This window comes from Centroberyx affinis, unplaced genomic scaffold (assembly GCF_046629955.1).
Source record: "Centroberyx affinis isolate AG114_WGS23_722 - 3 ecotype Tasmania unplaced genomic scaffold, CSIRO-AGI_Caff_v1 ptg003179l_1, whole genome shotgun sequence".
Lineage (NCBI taxonomy): Eukaryota > Metazoa > Chordata > Actinopteri > Beryciformes > Berycidae > Centroberyx > Centroberyx affinis.
In genome coordinates, this window is record NW_027281226.1 from 332,501 (window position 1) to 354,966 (window position 22,466).

Consider the following 22,466-nt stretch of genomic DNA (forward strand, 5'->3'; position numbering starts at 1 on the left):
GCGTCATCCCTGGGCTGCTAAATGGCTTTATCCATCCCTTGGGTCCATCACTTATCTGATGGAGGTGTCGCCGTGTTTTGGCTTTGCGGCGCACTGAACCCAGTACCTCCCTATGTTTCTCTATGATCCTATTAATAGCTGATCCCCTTAGCCGCAGCAACTGTGTTCTGTTTTCTTAAACATTTTAGGGATGGCTGGTTTGATTAAAATCTGTGGCTGTTGAGTGTTGCCGCTGTGTAGCTGAGTGGAAGTCTAAAAAAGTAATCAAAGAGAATAAGTGGTGTGTGTACGTGTGTACACACACCACTGTGTACTTGCTGACCTCTACTCTGTATGTAATGTGACTTTTTCCACTTCTTGTGAATTCTTCCACAATACAAAAATCTGTGCATGTACCAAAGAAAAGAAAAATGTGACTATTGCACATGCTGTATTTTATTCATCTGTGCAGATAGATGAATCTCAATTCTTCTTTTTGCTCTACCAGACAGTGTCTGACATTGAGCGAGGCTGGATACTCGTCAACAAAGACCAGCACAGGCAGCTCAAATCGCTGCAGGAGAAAGGCTCCAAGAAAGAGGTAAGCAAGGCCATCTCCTGTAGATTGTTATACCTCCACATTGTCTGTCTTAAATCCAGCTTGCAGGAATACAAGGAATTGTCTTTGTCCAAGGAAAAGTCTGTAGACCGTAGAGAATATTGTCTCTAGTGCATTCTGTTACACAATTAGCCTAGTTTTTTTAATACTGACGTATGATATCAATTTTTCATTACACCCATATTGCATGTACATAGGAACATCCTTTTGAAAAGAATAGGTCTGTTACATGAATCTATTTTAGAATTCCAACTGTTTTTATTCCAAGGTTAGGAAGGCATTTTTAGAGAAATGACTCATCTAAAATCCCCACTTCTGTTTTTGTTGTTGTTGTTTTTTTTATATCCAGTTCATCCGGCTAGGCCAGACACTCAAATATTTTGGCTATATCAAGTTCGACCCATGTATCACTGACTTCCCCGAGAAGGGCTGCCACGTCATCGTTAGCGCTGGCAACAACGAGCTCAACTTCCACGTCAAGCTGCCCAACGAACAGATGAAGGAGGGAAGCTTCAAGGTCACACGCATGAGGTGCTGGCGGGTCACCTCCTCTGTAAGTGAACTAGTGTGTGTGTGAGAGAGAGTGAGAGGGGGAGAAGGAGAGAAGCTATGTGTGTGTTCGCCTACATGCATGTGTTGGTGTCTGCCTATGCGTGTGTGACAGGAAAAGATACGTTATCTATTTGGAATCCATCCATATTATTAGGAGAGTAGAGTTGGCAGAGTAGAGAGACAGAGGAGTTGGCTAGAGTCCGCCTCAAACCAGCAAGGGTGCATGCCTTTCCAGAGTCGCTTGTTTACACAAGTAGAGCTTTACAAACCTCATCTCACCACTGTACCAGAGCCAAATGTCTTTTCTTAGTCTTGCCAAGCATCAGTTTCTCCTCCTCCTGCAAACTAAAAGTGCTGACCTCCATACCATCCATCTTCATCAGTCCAATTACCCAAACACATAGCCCACACAAGGGTAGTGCTATATTGATCCACAAACCTCACACATAGAACACCATCCTTTACTTTAATTGATATTGTCTATTTGCTAGGAGGGAATCTGGTGGCATGCGGTACAAGAAAGCACCTACCCAGCAGATTCTGTACAGATATATACAGTAAAGTGTAGAGGTGTGGGTGGCTATTATTGGGCTCAGAATGATTGCATAGTTTTTATACATTGCACACTCGATGCATTAAATCTAATACGTTGCCTAATAAAATTGTGGCCCAAAGCAGGAAGTGTAAATGGTAAAACAATAGACAAATGAATTGCGAGATGCAAACTGAATTGGAAAACACATTAGTAAATGGAATGACACAGTAAAAGTAAAATTGAATGCCTTTTTAAAAATCATTTTGCAAATTGATGTATAAATTCAGTAATTGCCATTGATTAAAGTAAGTAATAAGTAAGGTTTACCACCCTATTGCACAAAATTACCATAATAAATCTCTGATTGGTTGATAGGGTTATTGATCAATACCAGTGACTCAACAGTTACTGTGCCAGGTGCTGAGATTTCTGCCCCTCAAAACTCACTTTCCGACCTGTGCTTTCCAGGGGTTGACATTAACTTTTCAGCCACTTCGTCCTTTGAATTTTCACTTGTCCTACAGGTAGATGGATATAAAATTTCTCTGAACTCGTCTATGATTATTAGGCAAGCACAGAAAACCTCCAAAATTGTCAGTTTTAGAATTGCTTCAGAGGAATTCAGCATTGATCATCATGCACCACACAGTCACAGTAAAGCTTGCTCTGCTTTGAATATGCATTTTTTTTCTGCTTACACTCAATCAGACATCCTGAAAGGAGACGGCTCTTATGAAAGACTGAACAAGCTATTTTCACTAGTGTGAATAGCTGAGAAAAGCATTACATATTCTCTTCTTGTGAGCTCTGCCCAGATATTTCAGCTCCAGTTTGAAAGATGAACAGTCGTAGATGCAAGTCCGCATTTAAATGTAAATGGGGGAAAACAATTCACATTTGTATTGCCTTATAGTTACAGCCATGTAGTCATCTGCATCCCAGAAACCTAAATGATATATATGAAGGTATGTAAAGCCCTGCTTGTGATGAAGGCCTATATAAATACACATGACTAGACTGGATTAGACATTGTCCAGCAGGCTGACTAATTCCTGAGCTCATTCTCGGAGGTCAAAGTGATTTTAATGAGTCTTTTCCTCTCCAAACAAACTATCCAAAACATCTCATTTCATGGGGTCCTGCAATCCTCCTTCACAGTCATATCTCAAATCACATCTTGTTGGAGCTTTTTCAAGGAAGCAGGAACAGGCTGTATATTTCTGCAAGGAGGACAAGTGTAAACAGTTAGTGTGTGTGTGTGTCAGACCTTTTGTTTCTGTGTGCATTTGTGTCTTGAGTGTATATTTTTTCATGATAGGGGGGGACATGATGGGTAGAGTTAGCATGGGAGGGGTATAGCCAGGATCTAGCCCAGAGGAAGCAGTCCCACTCAGACTGGAGAGCCCCCAGAGAGCCTCGGCACTCCACAGAACAGAGTCTCCACTAATGAGGAATGAGGGCTCATCTCCAGAGAGCAATGCGCGTCTTCTGTGGCTTAGGGATTTCTGAATGCATTTGAATGTCTTCACTTGTACATCTTTGCCTCTGTCTTTGCTTATATGTTTGTCTTTTGAGTGTGTGCCATCTTGAATCTCAAGATGTGTGTGGGTTGCAATACAGCATCCTATTAAATGCGAATTTGACAACAGAAGGTGTATGTGTGTCTGTGTGCACACATGCCAGTGTGCCTCTCTGCCTACCGCTCTAAGCCAGCTTGCGGTTTGTGATGCAGCAGCACAGTAACGAGGGCTTAACGAGGAGAGACGTAGGATAGGAAATTTCACTGGGCTGCTTATATGATCCTCCAATCAAAGAATAGAATGGGAAGCTTGTCCTCCATTTAGAGAATGTAGCATGGGTGTATGTGACAAAATATGGAAATATTTGTCTATTTGTTTCATGTATTTTGCATACAAGAAGACAAACATAATGGTGGTGATGATGAAGTATTGTCGTTCTATTGAATTATTATGATGATTGCACGCTGTAGCTGTGGACAGAAGTGATGATGATGATGAAGACAATAGAATGTGATTCTTAATGAGTGCAAATCATCAGTGGTTGATGATGATGATAACGATGATCACAGTGATGATGTATAATGAATTTAGATGGTGATGATAGTGACAATGCCTGCCAGCCAGTAAAACCAAATAACCCTCCGCCTTTCCCTCCTCCACTGCAGCAAGTCCCAGTAGCAAACGGCACGACCAATCCCTGCAGCTCAGCCAAGTGTGAGGTCAAGCTGGAGCTGGCCTTCGAGTATTTGATGAGCAAGGACCGCCTCCAGTGGGTCACCATCACCAGTCCACAGGTAAAGGCTCCCTGACAGGGTCAATCTGGGGTCAACAAGGGTCACTGAGCGGGTTAAGCGAAGCATTAAATTACTGTGACTCAAAGTGATTGTGCTGATTATGGTCACTCGGTTTTTTTCTTCTTCCTCTTCCATTTCCTTTAATTCTTCCTCTCTGAAACTGGTCTGTTATCTGTTTTGACAGTATCTATGAAAGATGTGTTTAAAAATATACTTGGAACTGTATAAAATTCTGCAGTTTTTTTTACTGTAATTTCAGGCTATCATGATGAGTATCTGCCTTCAGTCTATGGTGGATGAGCTAATGGTGAAGAAGTCAGGGGGCAGCATCAAAAAGGTTTGTTTCCAGGGAATTTTAATACCACCTACAGTATATCGACGAATCAGCTAGACCCAACATGCTGTAGAATGTGTTTTCCACCTAATACTCAGGAATGTAGTGGTGGATAAATGCACCTAAACTCAGTTTACCCACCTTTATAGGCTGACATTTATTTTTTTGATCTAAATTTACATTATACATCATAGTAAGCAAACTAATGTAAGTTACATGAAGATGGCGTCTTTTAAGTAGAAAAAAAGGCATACATTTTTATGCTTTGCTGAAAATATAATTGTTCATTTTGGTGGTTATGATGATCAAGTGGAGATCATAGTTTTCTCACCTTTTTATTTACCACTATATCACTGCTAATACTAAATTCAGGCATTCAAACTTGTCATGGGCAAACATCCTCTGTCTTGTCAGTGTTTAGAGTGCAGTGCTGACATCAGGCACATACTTATATGTAAAGCACACCTCAGATGTTCATAGATTTTCTTTCCTTACAATAATAATTTTGTTTTTTTACTCCTGTTGTCTTGTGTCACCTCCTAGATGCTGAGGAAACGGCACAACGGCTCCATCCACCGGTCAGACAGTCAGCAAGCTGTGAAATCTCCCCCTCTACTGGTGAGAAATGGGACATCATGTCCTAAGTGTGTTTTTGTTGTGGATTTAGATCTCTCGTAAGAGGAGAATTTGACTCGGTGTGTTCATTTGTCGGCAGGACTCCCCCGACCCGAACCGTGAACAAATTGTCAAACTCTCTGTGAGTATATGTGGATTTTTGAGTCTGTTGTAAGGTATCATGCTCTAAAAAATATTGTGTTTTGCAAAATGGTGAAACATGCAGCCCAGTAATGTGGTTGGATAATGTATTTCCATAACTCACCCCTTAAATAGGCTCTTCCAGAGATAAATCTAATATCTGTGCTGTATTAAGCATGCTGTCGATGTTTCCATCCAGACCAAGCTGAGCTCAGTGTCCCTCCGAGGGATCAGCGCCTCCAACTCTGCAAACGATATCAGTGGCAATGATTTCCATGGCAACTACGCTTTCGAGGGAATCGGGGATGACGACCTGTAACCCCTGCTTCCCCCTCCTCCTCCTCCTCTCCTTCCATTCCACTCTCAACGATTGGGACGACAAAGATTACAAGCTGAGCTGAGCCGAGCCGAGCGGAACGTAGGTGTCCGGTTCTGCAAGATTGTAGCTTCCTCCTGGAGAATTCGCTGCCTTAAGCTCTCATTTAATCTTTGACAGTGTCTTTGTTTTTCAGACTTATAAAAAGCTCATCTTGATTTTGTATTTTAGTTACAGTCATCATATTCAATTTAAACTTTGTCCCTATGTTATGGAACTTGCAACATCATTTAAATAGCATGCAAAGCTACAGATATTAAAATAGGGATGCATTCTTCTACATTGCAGAAATCTGTGTTCTTTCAAAAGAATTGCTTATATATTACTGTCTTACAAATTCCTGATTTTTTTTTTTTTTCATTGTACAAGGGTTACTGTTTCATTGACGTTATGTGTGAAGTTCTATAATCCATTGGAATTTTTGAGGTACAAAGTAAATTAATATATTGGAAACTAAACAGATGAAGAAAACTTGCCAGATCTTGGATTTGCATGTTCCATTCCAACTAGAGAGCCAAATGTTTAGTAAGACCTGGCACTAGTGATGATACAGCAGAACTGGACATGGGTAGTTATCTAAATTATCCAGAGTCCAGTGAATGTGTTGAAATTGATCTCATTTGAGCAATTAAAACTGTAGACTATTCAGAGCGACAGCTTAATTATATGGATGATACTTTTGGCTCGGCTATATACCAAAATGTCATGTACTTAGCCAATATCTAGTTCCCATACTGTTAGTGATCCTCTGTCTGTCATGCTGTTCATGTGACAAGTTGGTAAACAAGTTAGGTTTGGCTCCACAAAATTATTACAATGGTGTTTTTGATGGAATTTTCACCTTATGTTTGAGGCACAGCCACTCATACTGCCTTCAAAAACAGTCTAATGCCTTAACTTTTCCTTTTTGCCTCATGGGCTACCTTGTCATTTATCAAGAAAATGGGGAGGTTATGCCATTGGTTGAAACTTAAAAGAAAATCTAGTTAGTCTTAGCCAGTGTTACCTAGAATCTTGCAGAACGTCATAGATTGGTTGATTTGGCCGAGCTGCTTGCACTTGCTGAACCCATAATTTTGCACAGTATTACAGGTGGAGATGGATATTTGAGTGAAAGCTTGAGCATGACTTAATATTGTGTGGATATTTCTAAGGGGCTCTGTAAATCCATCTATGATTTTTTTTTTTTCAACCAATTTTTTAAGGTTTCTCATAAATGCCAAATTATAGTTTACTAAAGCATTTTGCACAAAAGAAACATAAAAAAAATTATGACAATGTCACTTTTATATTATGTACATGCAATTTAAAAAGTATTCTGAACATTTACTAATATCTTTATCATCAATAGTTTATTGTAATCAAATAGATCAAATGTAATCTAAGCTGTATAGAACAAAAAAAGTTTAAAAGGACTAACATTTATCATTGTTTACAGAATGTTTAGGGGACTTTTTAGTTAAAATGAAGTGTTTACAAATTTCACATCTGATTTGTATTGATTGTCTTTTTCTTTTTGGGGCAAGTAATGGTGTTGTGCGGAGCATCTTTTGGGCTTCAATTCATTATTGTAATTTGTAATAAGTAAAGTGTGTCAATCATCTCAGAGGATTTAGTTGAAAAGGTGCTTGATGAAGTGGCTAATGTGATCACAGTTTCTGGTGTGATCTCTGAACAAAGTTAGTTAATGGAAGGTATCCAACAAAATGAACATATTCCACTATTTTGTAACAGCTGTCATTCCAGGTTCATGAAGTCATTCCCTTTGCTGTTAGCATCAGATATTTCCAAAAGCTGCATCTCAGTGGTTTGAAATGTAAATGTAAATCAATGCCAGCCCATCAACAATTGTACTCTCTCATTGGTAGCCAGAACTGTAAACAACAAATGTTCTCAACATAGAAATGTATTGTTCTTTCACTGTTATGCTTCTCTGTGTCTTCAGCGGAGGGTAGAGGGGTATGGACACTAAATAGAGGTGTGTCACCATTTAGGCCTATTTTGATCATTTTTTGTGTCTCCGTATTACTGTCAAGAACAAATACATGGAAGCTGCAAAGTCCTGGATGTCAATAAATGTGTAGGTGCCAAATTACACTTTGACTTGGAGTGCATTTTCGATCACTATCAAACATAAAGAAAAATGTATCAAATTGAATCTAGTGTTTTGTCTCTTTTCTTTTTTCTTTGCCATGGAAATTCTTTTTTTTCTTTTTTTCTTTTGGTGGTGAGGTCAGTGACAGCTGTCATTGGTCTTTTTCTCAAGAGGCTGAAATTAACTAAGAAATTAAGTGATGTAGTTCTCAATTGATCTAGTTCAGTCATATCTACATCATTGCTGAGAGTTACTCCCATATTCATTATTATCAACTTTGGTCCTCCTCCATTTGATAATATGCAGGCATCTTGTTCCTAATTATTGCATAGAGCAGCCATGAGTTGCAGTACACATTAAAACAACAGAGGTAGGAATCAGTACATCACAGCACAATTAATGTAAGTTCCTATATATAATATCTTGGCAGATGTTCATGGAAGGCATATGGAATAACTGTGGAGTGGTGTGTTTCTTGCTCAAAAGTAGCAGTGTTTCACTGAGTAATATCGACATTACTAAAGCAAGAAAGAAACTGAGTTTAAGCAATATTTCACATGTATATTATGTAAATATATGACTCACAAATCTTAAAGGAAAAAAGAAAACCAGTCTGATGTCTGACATTCAATGAAATTAATTTCATGTGTTTATTTCAAAATCCTCACTTAAGGCAATTATGAAACCACTGCATAAGGACAAAAGAGAACAGTTGGGGACCTCAGCACTAATCAATGGGTTTCGATGCTCCGCTGTGTCATGGCAACCTGAAAAATATCTCACTTGCATATAATAGTAATTCACAAAGAGATGAAACGTAAATCACGGCCCCTAATATTTTTCCCATATTAACTAAATGCCACTGACACATCACACATTCAAAATAGAAAAGAAAAAAAAGTTATATATATATATATATATTAATAATAAAGTATGCACTTCTAATAGTGTAATACAGCCACATTAGAAAAATAAAAAAAAATAACTATACTATATATTTCATTTTGACACTCACATGCTTACTAATAAGTGTCATCATTTTTTTTCAAGTAAAAAAAATGCACACAACAATGAGCTAATTTCACAGTCAATAAGAAACAGTAATCAAAAGCAACATGACTCAACACACAGTCTCCCTTAATAGGACATTTCCCAAAAAGGTATAAGGGCTAAAATTTAGGCTCAGACAATCAATGAAGGCTTGGTGATATGTACCGAGTAAAAGTTCAGTGGGAAACATCCTTTGAGAAGCATGATCATGTATGATTTATGTGTGTGCTGAATCGGAAGTGGTAATGGTGATGATGCACAATGCCATTTTTTTCTCACCTAGTACAGTAGAACTTTGTTTATCCCAACCTCAGTTTTTATTCAGTCTACCAATGCAAAAGTATGTATGTATGGTATGTATGTATGATTGTGCTTAACTAATGATTTTTCCTTAACGTCACAAGCAACTATAAGACTGAACGGAGCTTTTCAGAATACTTGTGCATGCATATTTAGTATTTTGAATAAGCTCTGGTTCAGAAATGTAATCTATTTCCCAACATTTCAGTCTTCCAACTGGCCTTTATTCCTGAGGGGTTTGGGATAAATGACAATGTGCAGTTCAAGACATTGAAGATTATTTATTAGGTTAACACAACCTAATTTACCAATATAGTTTTTCAACTGATAAAACAATTTCAGCATTATCAAATAGCTGTGCTAGTAGTACATACATTAGTACATTAGTTCTGATGGCATGCCATTACCAGGACTGGTGCATCACTGCAATGAAGCACAGCACAAAGGCCCATCTTCACTTAAAACTGCACTGTGTCATTTTAGGAAGAAAATAAGACTCTTAATAATTTACAAATCCTTTCAAATCTCATGTCATATTCAAATGACCTTATGACGCAAACCAAAGGTAATGTAAGTCAAAGTTTTTAATTCCTGTAAACGTGGTAGGAGGATAGGAACACCACAAAAAATAGGTTCTTTCTAGCATCAAACAGCACTCCAGGGATAAAATTAAATTCTTGGTACACAGCTAAAGCTTTGACTTAAAACCTTTGAAATTGACATTTAAAATTTCATAAAAATAAATATAAAAATTTCCTTCCTAACACTACACAATGCAGCTTTAAGAATTCAGGCAAGAGTGGCACGAGCTCCACGTATTGACTAATATTCGGTAAGAAGGGCAAAAAGTGGTTCTGTGACGTAGTGTGAGAAACACAAATGTGCGGGGTGGTCTGAGGGCAGTGTTGTGGTGATTAGCCTATTGTGGTGTAAAACACAGAAAGGGATATTGAAAGGACCTACAAAGTGGAGCACTTATCTAAGTCCATTTGTCTGACACAAATACAGTAACAACAGAGTAGAAGACAGGCTCTGAATAGCTTCCTCCGCCCTACTCAATTCAAAAGGCATCAACATATTCTGAACATTGTTTTACATAATTGTGCAGAATTCTACAAACAAACAAGTAGCAGCCTCTGAAGACATTTTGACAAAACACTAAAAAGACCCAACGAACACAAAAACAATATAAAGGCTTTGTGAAAAAAAATACAAGTTGCTGGTAGCTTAGTTTTACTGAGTTATATTTTATACAATCTCAAGTTTGTGGCACAAATGTATTGTCTTCCCTACCTAGACATATACTGCATATCGACCCCTACTTCTTTTCTCTGAGTTTGAACTCCAACACCCACTGCGACTCCCATCCTTTCTTCTACCTCTTCCTCTTCGTCATTGCCAGGCATCTGAACTTTGACCCAGCCGTCGGTCGCTAGGCCGTGCTTCTTCTGGTGCCGCTTGTAATTGTCCCAGTGGCCGGTGGTGTAGCCGCACTCTTGACATTTGTACGGCTTCTCCCCCGTGTGCCGAAGCATATGGCGCTTGAGGTTCATGCTCTGGTTGCAGCTGTAACTGCACACGGCGCACTGGAAGGGCTTGGCGCCCGAGTGCACCCGCTGGTGGCGCTTCAGGTTGGCCAGGTTCCCGCAGGCGTAATCGCACAAATGGCACTTGTAAGGTTTCTCGCCCGTGTGCACCCTGTGGTGGCGCTTGAGGTTGTCGAAGTGCGCTGAGGCGTAGTCGCACTGTGGGCACTTGTATGGTTTCTCGCCGCTGTGGGTTTTCATGTGGCGCGCCAAGTGGTTCGGGTAGTGCGTGAGGAAGGGACAGGCGGCGCAAGTGTAGACCTTGTCGCTGCGCTCGCCAGGGCTGTTGGGTGACGACGAAGAGTCCTTAGTCAGCATTTCAAGGGTACACTTGGCACATATCTGGGCCGAGGTGCCGTCCTCGTCCTCCAGGACAATGCCGCACAACCGGCAAGTAAAAGGGAAAAGTGAAGGGGGCAGGGCGCCGTCCGCTACTCCCCCTCTGGTCTGGACTGTCGCCCTGCTGCCGCTGCTGCCGGTGGTCTCCAGAAGAGCTGGGGGCCGGTGGCCAGGAGCTGGGTTTGAGCTTGGCAGGGGTGGTGGGGGTGCCCCCTTTAAGCTGTCAAAGGCTGATAGGTAGTCATTGTTCTGGGCGCCCAAATTCAGGTTTGATGTTGGCCTCACAACCTCTGCAACTTCATCAAAAACAAATGAGAGTCAGTTAGACTGGATAGTTTGATGCTGGGTGATCAAAGCTATCAAAAAGCAAAAGAAGTTTTTGTTCTCAGACTACTTCAAAATGGTGAAAATACAATTTCATACCCAATTTCATTCACACTGAGACAGACTAGACGTTATGCAGATAATTTAAGGGCTGTGTGTATTATTTAAAGAATTTTTCAGATGAAGAAGGAAAGAGTAACACTTATCATTGCCTCTTTTTCCCCATTTTTCCATTAGGCAGAAAAAAAAGCAAAAAATATTTGACCGTTTTTTTTATATTTGCTGTGAAACTGAGAAATATACACCTGGTGACAATTCAATAACTGCCAATAGAGAGAAAACTATGCCCACTTTCCTTCTTCCTTGCTGCACTACTGTAATTTTGGAGATGATTTAAATATATTATACAGTAAATCCTAAATACCTTTGGCTGAAGCACCAGGCTCTTCCACACTGGGTCTTTGGCCAGTCACTTGCCTCTTCAGGCTGGTTTGGCCACTGGCGGGTCGCGGTGCGTCCTGTCCCACCCCGGCGGACGGCACATGCATGCGTTGGTGCCTCTTCAGGTTGCCAAGGGAACTGCAGGCAAAAGTGCAGCTGTCACATTTATATGGTTTTTCCCCAGTGTGAATGCGCAGGTGCCTCTGCAGGTTCACCAGCTGGGCTGAGGCGTAGGTGCACAGGGGGCAGTTGAAGGGCTTCTCCCCGTTGTGCGTCTTCATGTGACGCTTCACATGGTTGGCGTAGCGCGAGGAGAAGCCGCACAGGTGGCATGAGTGCACTTTGGACGATCCGTCTTCACCTATCAGTCCTTTCTCGCCCAACCCGTTTCCCACCCCTTCGCCGTCGCTCTGCACGTGGGAACCCAAGCGAATCCCACTGACACTACCGAACGGTGAACAGAAGTCCGTGCTTTTGGCTTCCCTGGAGGCTTTGCAGCACCTAAGGCAGTATGGACCCACCAGGTCTATGCCGGGTCCCAGAGGTTCATCGCGGAGCTGGCCGCAGCCCCTGCAGGACAGGTAGGGGGGGAACGTGGGCTCAGACTGGGCCGCTCTGCCCTCGTCTTCCCTTCCGTTGTCAGTCGTGCTGCGTGAGTTGTCTGCTTCACTTTCCATGCTGAGTTGGCTGTAGGCAGGACTCTGCTCATCACCCAGAGGATACACAGAGAAACCAATCTCAGCAGCTACTTCTGTGTAGGAAAGACACACACACAAAATGATTGTTTCCAAGTACTGTGTGTTTTCAACAACAACAGACCTTCAGAAACAGAAAGAATTGCTTAATTCTTTCAATCTGCCTGTCACACCAAGGTTTTGGTTTTGCAAGATTTGCAACTCTCCTCAATCTCAATCTGGTATGAATTATAGAAATGTGCATTATTCTGTCAAACTGTCGAAAAACAAAGAGCCCAAACCACAAAACTATAACAGATGTTCACACAAATGAACACCAACACCTCGGACTCTGTTATATTTAGACACATTTCAAATAGAATCACCTAAAGAGCACAGATCTCTCAGTTCAAACAGTATTTCCTTTAGCAAGTCTGGCTGAACCAATCAAAACTGCCTAAATTATGACAAAGAAAAAACAACATTCAAAAGGTGCCTGCCTTACCATTCAGGTTGGACTGTGTAAGATAATTTAAGGACAAAGAAAATCTCTTTTTTTTAGAAGAACACAACAGAATTCCAGAGAAGTTCCAAGACTTGATACTCACATTGCTACCAGCGAGGTTACCTGCGTTTGTGTTGTTATGCCATCTGGGGTTTTAAGATAAAAAAACAAAAACAACCCTTTCCCAGAAGGCAGAAAGAAAAGCTTCAAGCACGTAGCACTCAGACTTAGGCCAGTGCTGCTCTCTCTGTAAAATGGCTTTCCCACCATGTGAAGCGAAGCAGACGACAGAAAAGCACCTTCCTCCACAGATGCAGAGGGAGGATGTGAGGAAGGCAAGAGTCGGGACTGCCCTTTTATCCTGCCCCTTGGAAACCCCTCGTGGATGATTACCGAGCCTAATGATAATGATGATGACTATAATGGTAAGGCTGATGATGATGATGATGATAATGATGATGAGGGTAGATGATGATGATGAGGGTAGATGATGATGATGATGATGATGATGATGATGATGATGAGGGGGAAACGATAATGGCAGTGGGGTAGTGGGAGCAGAGGCAGCGGCAGATGATGATGATGATGATGGTGATGATGATGAATAAATGCCCTCCTGTAATGGTGTCCTTGATGGTAATGGCCCTATTTTTATGACCCTTATATAATAATGGTGTCTCAGCTCCTTTTTCTACTTTTCCATTTTTCAGATCATTCTCTCTGACAAAGAGCCATGCTGGGAAATATGGGCTGCAGTGGGAGTTTCATTTCTCTCACTGTGACACAGAGAGGGGCTGCACTTGATACTGAGAGACATAAAGCCCAGCCAGTCCTCTTTGTATTGTCGCCACTTTAGGCATGAAGTTGGGACTGCACTTGCTTTAGTAAAACTAGTAAAAAAAAAAGATTTTTCTGGCAATGACAGTAAATTAAACTGAGAGCTTATGCAAACCATAATGAGACCATCGTCCCTGCACCAAGCAAAACACAGCTGAAATAATGAACTAAATTGACTATTATTACAATGACTGGGCTTATGCGATCCTCTTGATTGTCAGACCTCAATTATATAGTCATGTCAATAGTGAGAATGCGGGAAAACAATATGTCAATTAAAATACAAATACAAAACACTCACTAAAGCTAGTTGAAATTGAGAAATCCAGTGCACAAGAATGAGGAGTGCAAATAAAACATGCGAGGAGTAGACACAGTAGGACTCTAAAATAAAGAGAAAAACTTGGGCCCAATAAATAACTAAAGATACAGACAGTAGACAGACAGATAGACAGATAAACAGACAGACAGAGAGATAAAAATCAATACACACTGCCTTCAAAACACTTATAAAACACTGGATTACAAACCTGAGAACTTTTCCAGGCCTAGAATCTTGTTGTCATGATCGGGATCACCAAACTCAAGGTCTTGTCCTAGAAGGAAGTCTGTGTCTAAGGTGAGGTTTCCTGGAGCTTCAATGGCTACACCATCTTCAGAATCCACTATAGTCATAAAAAGGAGCCAATCAACAACATTTGATGACTACTTTCACTTCTCCACAAGTTAAAAGAAGGGTAGTTTCTAATCCAATTTGCATGGAAATTCCACTGTATACCCCTAGAGGGAATGACACACACACACAATGCATAATTACGGAGAGACACCACACCCCTGAAGCAGCTGGAGGTTAAGTGCATTGTTCAGAATCGTTGGCAGCTGGACAGAGATATTATATGGGCTAATAACCGTTTTGTTGGCATTTTTATGAAGATACAAAGCAAATATTAATAATCATTTGTTACAATCAGTTAAAGTCAAGGCAGCAGTGAAATGCTGTTGACATAACTGTTTTTTTTATGTATACCACCAGTCAAACGTTTGGACACACCTGATTGAATGTACTTTGTTTTTCATTACCTTAAAGCCATTTTGATCTAAAGGCTTATGCTTAAATGCTTGAAATTGGTTGTTTTTTTTAGACAAATATAAATAGTGAAGTTGATGCCTATATATGAATTTCTTTCCAAAGCCTTTGCCTTTCCATCAAGGAATCTAAAATATAAGACAGTTTTGATTTGTTTAACACTTTTATGGCCACTGCATAATTCCATTTGTGTTATTTCATAGTTTTAATGTCTATACTATTATTCTAAAATGTGCAAAATAGTAAAAATAAAGAAAAATGTGTGTGTCCCAACTTCTGTCTGGTAGTGTATGTATGGTCCACTTAGAAATATTTGAACATTTTGTAAGTCTTAGTCTATAATTAGACTAATAAATTATTTCGGATGAAGGACTCATTATGAACATGAGACATGGAAGAAGTAGGGTGATGGTAGTGAGACTGTGATCACTTGCTTGTGCTGAGTAAATTATTAAGTCAACAATGCATTCCACACGAGGCACCGGACTACTGGGAAGTGTCATGTGGTATAAATTACATTTTAACTATGAGGTTCATGTTACTTTATCAGTAAGGAGGTTAGTTTTGAGGATTTTCGACTATTTGTTGCTCAAATAATGAAAAGCAAATGGCTTTCTGTGATGTTTTGTTTGACACACCATGCTTTATCAATATTTGGATTTAAACTATACATGTCGATTATTCAAACGAACAAAAAGCTAAAGAATCTTTTAATTCTTGACAATATATGACAAAAATGTAATTACATTGTAGTTTCTCCAGATACAACAAGCCAAAAACTCACAAAATGCATTCATTCTTCCCATTTTGCAGCTAAATTTACATCATTCCACTTGTCCAACAATGTCAACTATTGTGTGCATTTGTTCGGCCTATCCTACTAATATTAAACTAAGCTGAATTATACATCAATTTAGGTCTCTAAAGCATATGGACTTGGGCCGCATCAATACATTATCAGCCAGGTCATCTGTAATTGGAGAAGGGACTTGATGTCTTCTGTATGTGTGCAGTTGGTGGATTTGCTCTAGAAAATCATCTTAGTTCTAGTAAAAAGTTGTCACTTTACAAATTTGGGTATAAAAAGTCAGAAGGTTATGGTTATGGTTAGGCTATGTGATCTTGGTGCATAACACCATCAGACAGTCTAGGCAGATAAATTAGTCTACAGCCCTACAGGGTACAAACAGCGCCAAAGTTTTATCAAAAACACAAACTGATTAACAGTTGACAGATGGCGTTCACTTACTGCAGTTACTACTAATGATGCCTGAAATTCTAACTTGTTCTCTCAGGCTTAATGGAAACCAACACCCTTGAAACACAGCTGTCACTTTTCAGGAAACAACTACCAGGCCAATTCAAGGACAACATGCACAGCAGCCCATTTAGCAGATTCTCCTGGCATCATGCTACCATCTAGTGGACATTTTGGAGCTTGACAGAGAATGACAATAATCTAGCAAGTGTGTCCGATATGTTCCTCATTTTCACAGAGCCACACCTCAAGTTAACTTAAAATAGAATGGCTTTTATCGTCAACACGGCCATTTAATATGTGGCAACAATAATACCATTGCTCTAAAGGCTGTGATGATTCACTGGGGCAACACCCAGGTCACTAAGCAATGATACACAAGAGGAAGTAACTGTACTGTGAAATTTTTGCACAGCACAGCAATGCCAAATACCCATGTTATAGCTAAGTCTTGGGTGTATTATTGCTATACTAATAGCAGTGTTAAACAGCAGTGTTGCCGTTTAATTTGTAAGTGACAAATTTGTGATGAGCATTTTCTATGTATAACAGATATGGGGATAGCAGTTAAACTCACTCCACTTGTGGGTTCAAGACTGGGTAGTGGCTCACCCCAAGAGGAACTTATATTCCTTGCTAGGATGATTTACACCAGTTGACCGAGATCACATGGTTTTATCTAGGGTTGTTGATGTGATAAGTACATTTTATGGGGGGTGAGTGTGAGGGAGATGAAGAAGTTGGTTTAACAAATACTGCCCTTATTCTATCTAGTCATACTGACAGGCACAAGGTTCAAGACTGAATTGAGTTATAGATTTTGTTAGCATGCATGGCATCTGGCATATGTACCAGTTACCGGCTTAAGCTCTGTATAAAACAACCACGTAATCATGTGAACGCTTTTGATATAATCGTTCCTCAAGTAGTGTAGAACATACACGTTTACCAACTAGAGGAAACAGACAACACTCAAAAGTAAAAGTAATGCTCATATTCCTAAGAGCTTCTCTGACATATGCTCTTAATCAGCTTCATCTACTCTTATAGCAGCTGGTGAGTGAGCAGCATAAAAACAAGTACATCCCACTCCAAATAAGGTGCTGAACAGAATACAAAGCATAGAACAAAAGTAGAATCTGCGCACTGCAAGCTGCTCCAAATGTGTCTGATTTTTTTAATGAGAATTTATTCGCTCAAAACATCACATCCATAGGTGTTTATAAATTCATACACTAGGAGCAACCTGCAGTGTGCAGATTCTACTTTTGTTCCACGAGCCTGTGAGTGTCGAGATCTGATTAAAGGATGGTGTAAGGATTTCAGGAAACAGGCTAGGCTATACTTTGACTACTTGATCTTTAAATACCTACACTTGACTGGCTGTGGATTCTGCTGTTTTTTTCTTGGCATCTTCCAGTCAGCCTCTCTCCTTTTTGCAACGTCTTCTGGAAGACTTCCAAAACCATCAGCTCATTCTCACCCCTTTGGAACTTCTTCTGCAGTATTTCTAAAGATGACAGAAGAAGAAGAAGACAGAAAACACAAACAGCTTAGGGTTAGTGCTGTAACTGTCGCACATCTTTGCTTGGTTGGAACAAACTGTGGTATAAAGCGTTAATAACAATATAACAGGCTGGGACAGCTCGTTAGTTAACATTCACCTCTATCACCTATAGCTGTGACAGAGAGGTGTTTGTCTCACCCCCAAATCTGTGACATCATATCCATGTACAGCTCTATTGAAAATGAATAAGAAATCACGACTGTAAGAGCACCAGGAGGATTTTCTGGCCATATTTGTATACTTAATGGGGATCCACAATATCAGCTCCAGTCCAGGTGGTGATGACTTCCATGTTCTGTAATGTTTAGCCTTGTATTGAGTGGCATTACCCTTTAACTGGGCTCATTTACAAATGATAGATCTGCTGAAATGTAGGTAGCCAACGAGCTAGTTTAGCAAGATGGCTAACATTAGCTTTGGCTTTTGAGGCAGCAATTGGAAAGTAATGATAACAAGCAAGTTAGCTATTTACCCAGAAAACTAAATCACAGATAACATAAAGCTACTGTTAACTATACGCAATGCAAATGCCAGCATCATTTCGGAAAGCTGTCGGTAACGTTACCCGACCTAATAATGTAATCCAAGCGCGTCCTCATCAGCTAACACCAGCCTGTAGTACTGACTGGCAGGTACCATCATTAGCTAATGTTAGCCGTGGCTAACCGTGTTAACCAATAGCTAAATTAGCCGAGCAGCTAACGTTAACTTAACTAGCTGTCAAGCTAACTTACCTAAAATACGTAAATATTCCTGTCGATTGCGATGTTTATAGTCGCTGTACGCGTCATTCGATGGGAAGTACACTTGGTCAAATGCAGAGCGTCTAGAGATCCGCCATTTCTTCATGAGCTGCGGTGACAAAGAAAGGCAATTAATGGTGTTTTTCATAACTTAATTGATTTTCTGATTCCCATTGTATACATTCTCTTCCGCTTACTTAGGTGTTTCCGTTTCCGAAAACAATTTCCGCTGACGCAGTCATTGCATTGTGGTATTTGTAGTTCTTATATATGAGCTGAAGAAATCCACATGTACACTAAATATCTTTGCAATGCTGGGTTTATGAGTTTGCCTATAAAGCAGAGGATTTCCTCAGTTCTTCGTAGGTTACAAAAACACAGTGTTATCATGTAATGGAAGGGAAGTGTACTGTCAAGCACTAGAATCATGAAAGAAAAGAAAAACAACAAACTTCAATTATTAATAGACTATCTGCTATTCACAGTGGACTAAAACCATATCAGCACAGACCTGGCTCATTCATAAAGCACAAGATAGTCCACAACATCTATTCATGCAAAGATTAAGATTTTGAATAGCCTAACTATAAGATAAGGGCCCAACACAGAAGGCTACAAAGGCAATATATGCTACAAATGTAGGAGGAATTTGACTTGGAGACCACTGGTCTTCACTTTACATCAACAATAGGTGAAGGTACAAATGAATGCATTATTTTGCTCATGTTTTATGATATTTTATTTAATTTGTGCTTTTCATAAAACAATCAAAAGCTATCATGAGGAGATCTGGTGGTTATATCTTTTACCTGATTATCTCCACCAATTCAATCCTGTTGAACTAGCATGTCAGTGATTTTCTCCAGGTACCTAAAAAAAGTCCAGCCAACCTTATCGATTATCAATTTAAAAAAATGTTTGTTGACACATAATACAAGGTTGCACAATTTATTCATATTTAGGGCCTGCAGATTATGACATGCAGGCCTGCCCATATGTGTTTTACCTTGATAATCAGTAATTTCTAGAATCAAGAGGTGCAGATGAGATGTAAAATCTTTTAGTCAAACATTACTCTTTCTTCCTGGTTCCTGTTTCTCTGAGGATACTTCCTTCCCCCTGAAAGCTTTTTCACTGGGGTGCCACAAATATGTTACACCACAATGCTTTTCAAATTCAGTGTCTCTGACAGAACCGCCTGTCACTATTTTTTGCTAATTTGGTTTGACAAAATCAGCTCCCATGATATCATGAAGGAACATGCTAGGACTTTAACATGTTGGTGTTGCAGGTATACAGCAGGTCCATTTAAGTATCAGGGAGAGGTCACTTATCTGCACAATGTTTTGTAGGCTATATGTCCCAAGGTTAGTTAACATGAATCTATGTCTACCAACAGGCAATACATAGAATCTGTGAACTCAGAGCAGTCCAACAAATTCTGCCCTGTTAGTTACGCAATGATATTCACTTATGAAAAAGAACTATAATAATCCTATAACAAATTTTAGGGGGATACACATTTCACTGTAAAACTACAAGTCCATATAGGAATATTATAACGATACCATATAAGAGATTAAAATACCATCAAGCAGAAAAATGTCACTATAAACTCACTACTGAGAACCACAAACCCACTCTAAGTGGCTATTAGTGGAATATTACACAGATTTTATTTTATGGTGTATAGACTTTTGGCTGAGGCTGTAAAGTAACCTTTAGAAAAGTTCCATATAGGCTATTTGCATTTAACTTATGCTATGGACAAATCCGATCACACATCTATGTGTGCATTTTCATCAACGTTAATTAGACTCACTAGAAAGTGTTTTATGGCAGTTGTTGTTAAAGTGGGGTCCGAGGACTCCCTAGGGTCGAGGGGGTTGCAGGGGGGTCCACCTTGCAAAATGAGGAATAGATTAATCAAACACAAATTATATCCCAATTTATAGAATTTAGAAAAAAGATTACTTGTGTTTCACTATCATCACTATTATATCCCCACCTACACCTGGACAGCTGTAGTCTACAATTAAATTGAAAAAAAAAAAAAATCCTCCCATATGAGGTTCATGAGACAAAATCTTTGGTTGTATGTGGCCCAATGTGTCTCTATTTGGCTCTGAAGACGTTTGAGAGCCCCTGTGTTTTATGTGACTGGGGTTTATGAATTGGAGATCCTGTATTTCTGCGTCATCCCATTGGTCCATGTCACCGCAGTGTGCCTCCCCTCAGGCCGCTGCGAAACCATCAGTCTGCTGCCGTAGCCTGTCGGGGGAAGTCTGTCCTCAGCGGGGATCTCCTCTCCTCTGTCCCGGACCGGGCCGCCTTGTACCGAATTCTCCCTCTCTGCACCTTCGATGGTCAGATATGTTTTCGGGGCAGCAGCATTAGGAGGAGAAGGGGGGTTTCTGTGCTACTGTTTGGTCCTCAAGGGGAGGAGCCAGTTGTTGATTCAACGCTGCAAAGAGAAGGCGCTGGAGAGAGAGGTAAGATACCGTTTACGTAATAGAAATTATTGTGTTTTATCTGCTTCCTGGACAGGCTTTCAAAAGCGCCTTTAGACAGCGGTGTTTTGGTTATTGTTCGTGACTACTAGACTACAAGCGGGTTTTGAGATGGAGATGAATGCGAATACGTAGCCTAATAACCTTGCCACTCCCTGCAATAGCCTGCTGATGCCCTGGACAGACCCCCTTTAAATAATTAAAGTGGATGTGTGTATATGATTTTTTATTTTTTTAAATAGGCTGGAAATGGTGCATCGCTGCCTTCGATCAGTCCGCTTTGATCACGACTAAAGTTTTCATTTCATTAATAAATTGTGTTCCCAGAATATATTTGTCATATGGTTGATTTGGCCATTTGGTTGAATAATACTAATCTTATTTAGGCTACGGTGTAGAGTTGAAGTAAATAGGCCTAAATCACGAGTGCGAGTAATTAGGCTACTATTAAGAACTATAGCATCTTATAGGCTAATGCATTTTATGACGATACTATAATGTTATGATAATGTCACAGCAAAACTATATGTCTGTATAGGAATATTGCAGTGATATAGGAGATTAAAAAAAATGCCATAAAGTAGCATAAGGTCACTATAAACTCACTGTTGAGTGCCAGACACACCATCAGTCCCTATAGGAATAGGCTCCTAATAGGAATAGCCTATTTCGGTTAGGGATACCGCGGGGCAGTGGAGGTGTGTGTGTGGGCTGTCTGAGGTCAGTCACATGCCTCTGAAACCCGCATTGCTGCTGTGGGCTTCTGTCCAGTGAAGAGATATTTAATAGGGTGCATCATCACGCTTTCTCCCCGTGGTACAAGTCGACATTGGTGCCCGAAAACTCACCTTCCGTCAACTGATTGCATAGCAACAGCTCGTTAACAACAAGTGTCACATCCTCCAAAACGAGACGCAGTCCCCCTGTGATAACACGGCCCAGCTCAAAGGGCAGCATTAAAAAGGTGGGCGTTTCGACCCCTACTAGCTGTGGCATTTTAAAAGGAGGGGGGGGGGGGGGCAGCATTGGGGCAGATGCTTGTTGTGTAATAATCCCATCTGTCATTCTGATTTCATAGGTCAGAGTGAAAAACTATAGGCTCCAACCTACATGTTTATACATTTAAAAAGGCCTGCTTTTTTTTTTTTTTTTTTTTAACCAGGAATGACTTTTGAGCAACTCATCACTTACTTGCTCTAGTCCAGATTTACTGAATCCAATAAAGGTTTGATTTTTGAACGGAAATGATGGAGGTTCATGAGAGCTTATATCATTTGCTCTTCACTCATTAAAGGCTTGTTGTCTGTGTTTCCAATGTAAAGAGATCAGATTAAGCATAATTTCCTCTGGATAATTCTCCCCTGATATGAGCCTGCACCATCTGTGCATTAGGTCAAATCTCCCAGCAGTATGCCATCACTCCCTCTATGTTTACCTTACCAAATAGTTTTTTTTTAGCAGTTGCTTTCATTGTTCTGTATCAGGTGTATATTCATCTTGCGTGGCATGTATTAATAGCAATACACCTCTGGTAGCATTACAGTTCAAGCTGGGTCACTATGGGAGCGCGGCATCGGATGTTTTTGGTAACTTAGATGGGTATCACAGCCAACTAATTAAACTTTTACTCCCAAATGTTTACCTGTAGTAACACTGTCACTGAAGCGTGTTTGTGTGTATATGAC

At 40.2% G+C, this 22,466-nt stretch overlaps 2 protein-coding genes across 5 annotated transcripts in view; one reads left to right on the plus strand and one right to left on the minus strand.

Moving 5' to 3' along the window:
- snx17 (sorting nexin 17) overlaps window positions 1-7,605 on the plus strand; it is a 28,825-nt gene extending 21,220 nt beyond the window's left edge. For all 3 annotated transcript variants that reach the window (XM_071537988.1, XM_071537989.1, XM_071537990.1), the window contains 7 exons: window positions 488-580; window positions 948-1,151; window positions 3,871-3,999; window positions 4,259-4,336; window positions 4,877-4,951; window positions 5,049-5,090; window positions 5,289-7,605. In XM_071537988.1, the coding sequence (XP_071394089.1) occupies window positions 488-580; window positions 948-1,151; window positions 3,871-3,999; window positions 4,259-4,336; window positions 4,877-4,951; window positions 5,049-5,090; window positions 5,289-5,408 (741 nt within the window). In that variant the 3' untranslated portion in view covers window positions 5,409-7,605. The remainder of the gene's footprint in view (window positions 1-487; window positions 581-947; window positions 1,152-3,870; window positions 4,000-4,258; window positions 4,337-4,876; window positions 4,952-5,048; window positions 5,091-5,288) is intronic.
- A 568-nt stretch (window positions 7,606-8,173) lies between these two features.
- Window positions 8,174-18,398, minus strand: znf513a (zinc finger protein 513a). 2 transcript variants are annotated; one of them, XM_071538001.1, is made up of 5 exons: window positions 18,263-18,398; window positions 17,335-17,471; window positions 14,147-14,281; window positions 11,584-12,351; window positions 8,174-11,131 (listed from the first exon to the last, which is right to left on the minus strand). In XM_071538001.1, exons 2-5 carry the CDS (start codon window positions 17,372-17,374, stop codon window positions 10,200-10,202), a joined length of 1,875 nt encoding a protein of 624 aa, XP_071394102.1. In that variant the 5' UTR covers window positions 17,375-17,471; window positions 18,263-18,398; the 3' UTR covers window positions 8,174-10,199. The 2 variants fall into 2 exon arrangements, with proteins under 2 accessions (XP_071394102.1, XP_071394103.1); XM_071538002.1 differs by lacking the exon at window positions 18,263-18,398 and having other exon boundaries at window positions 11,584-14,212; window positions 17,335-17,458.
- Between the last annotated feature and the right edge of the window lie 4,068 nt (window positions 18,399-22,466).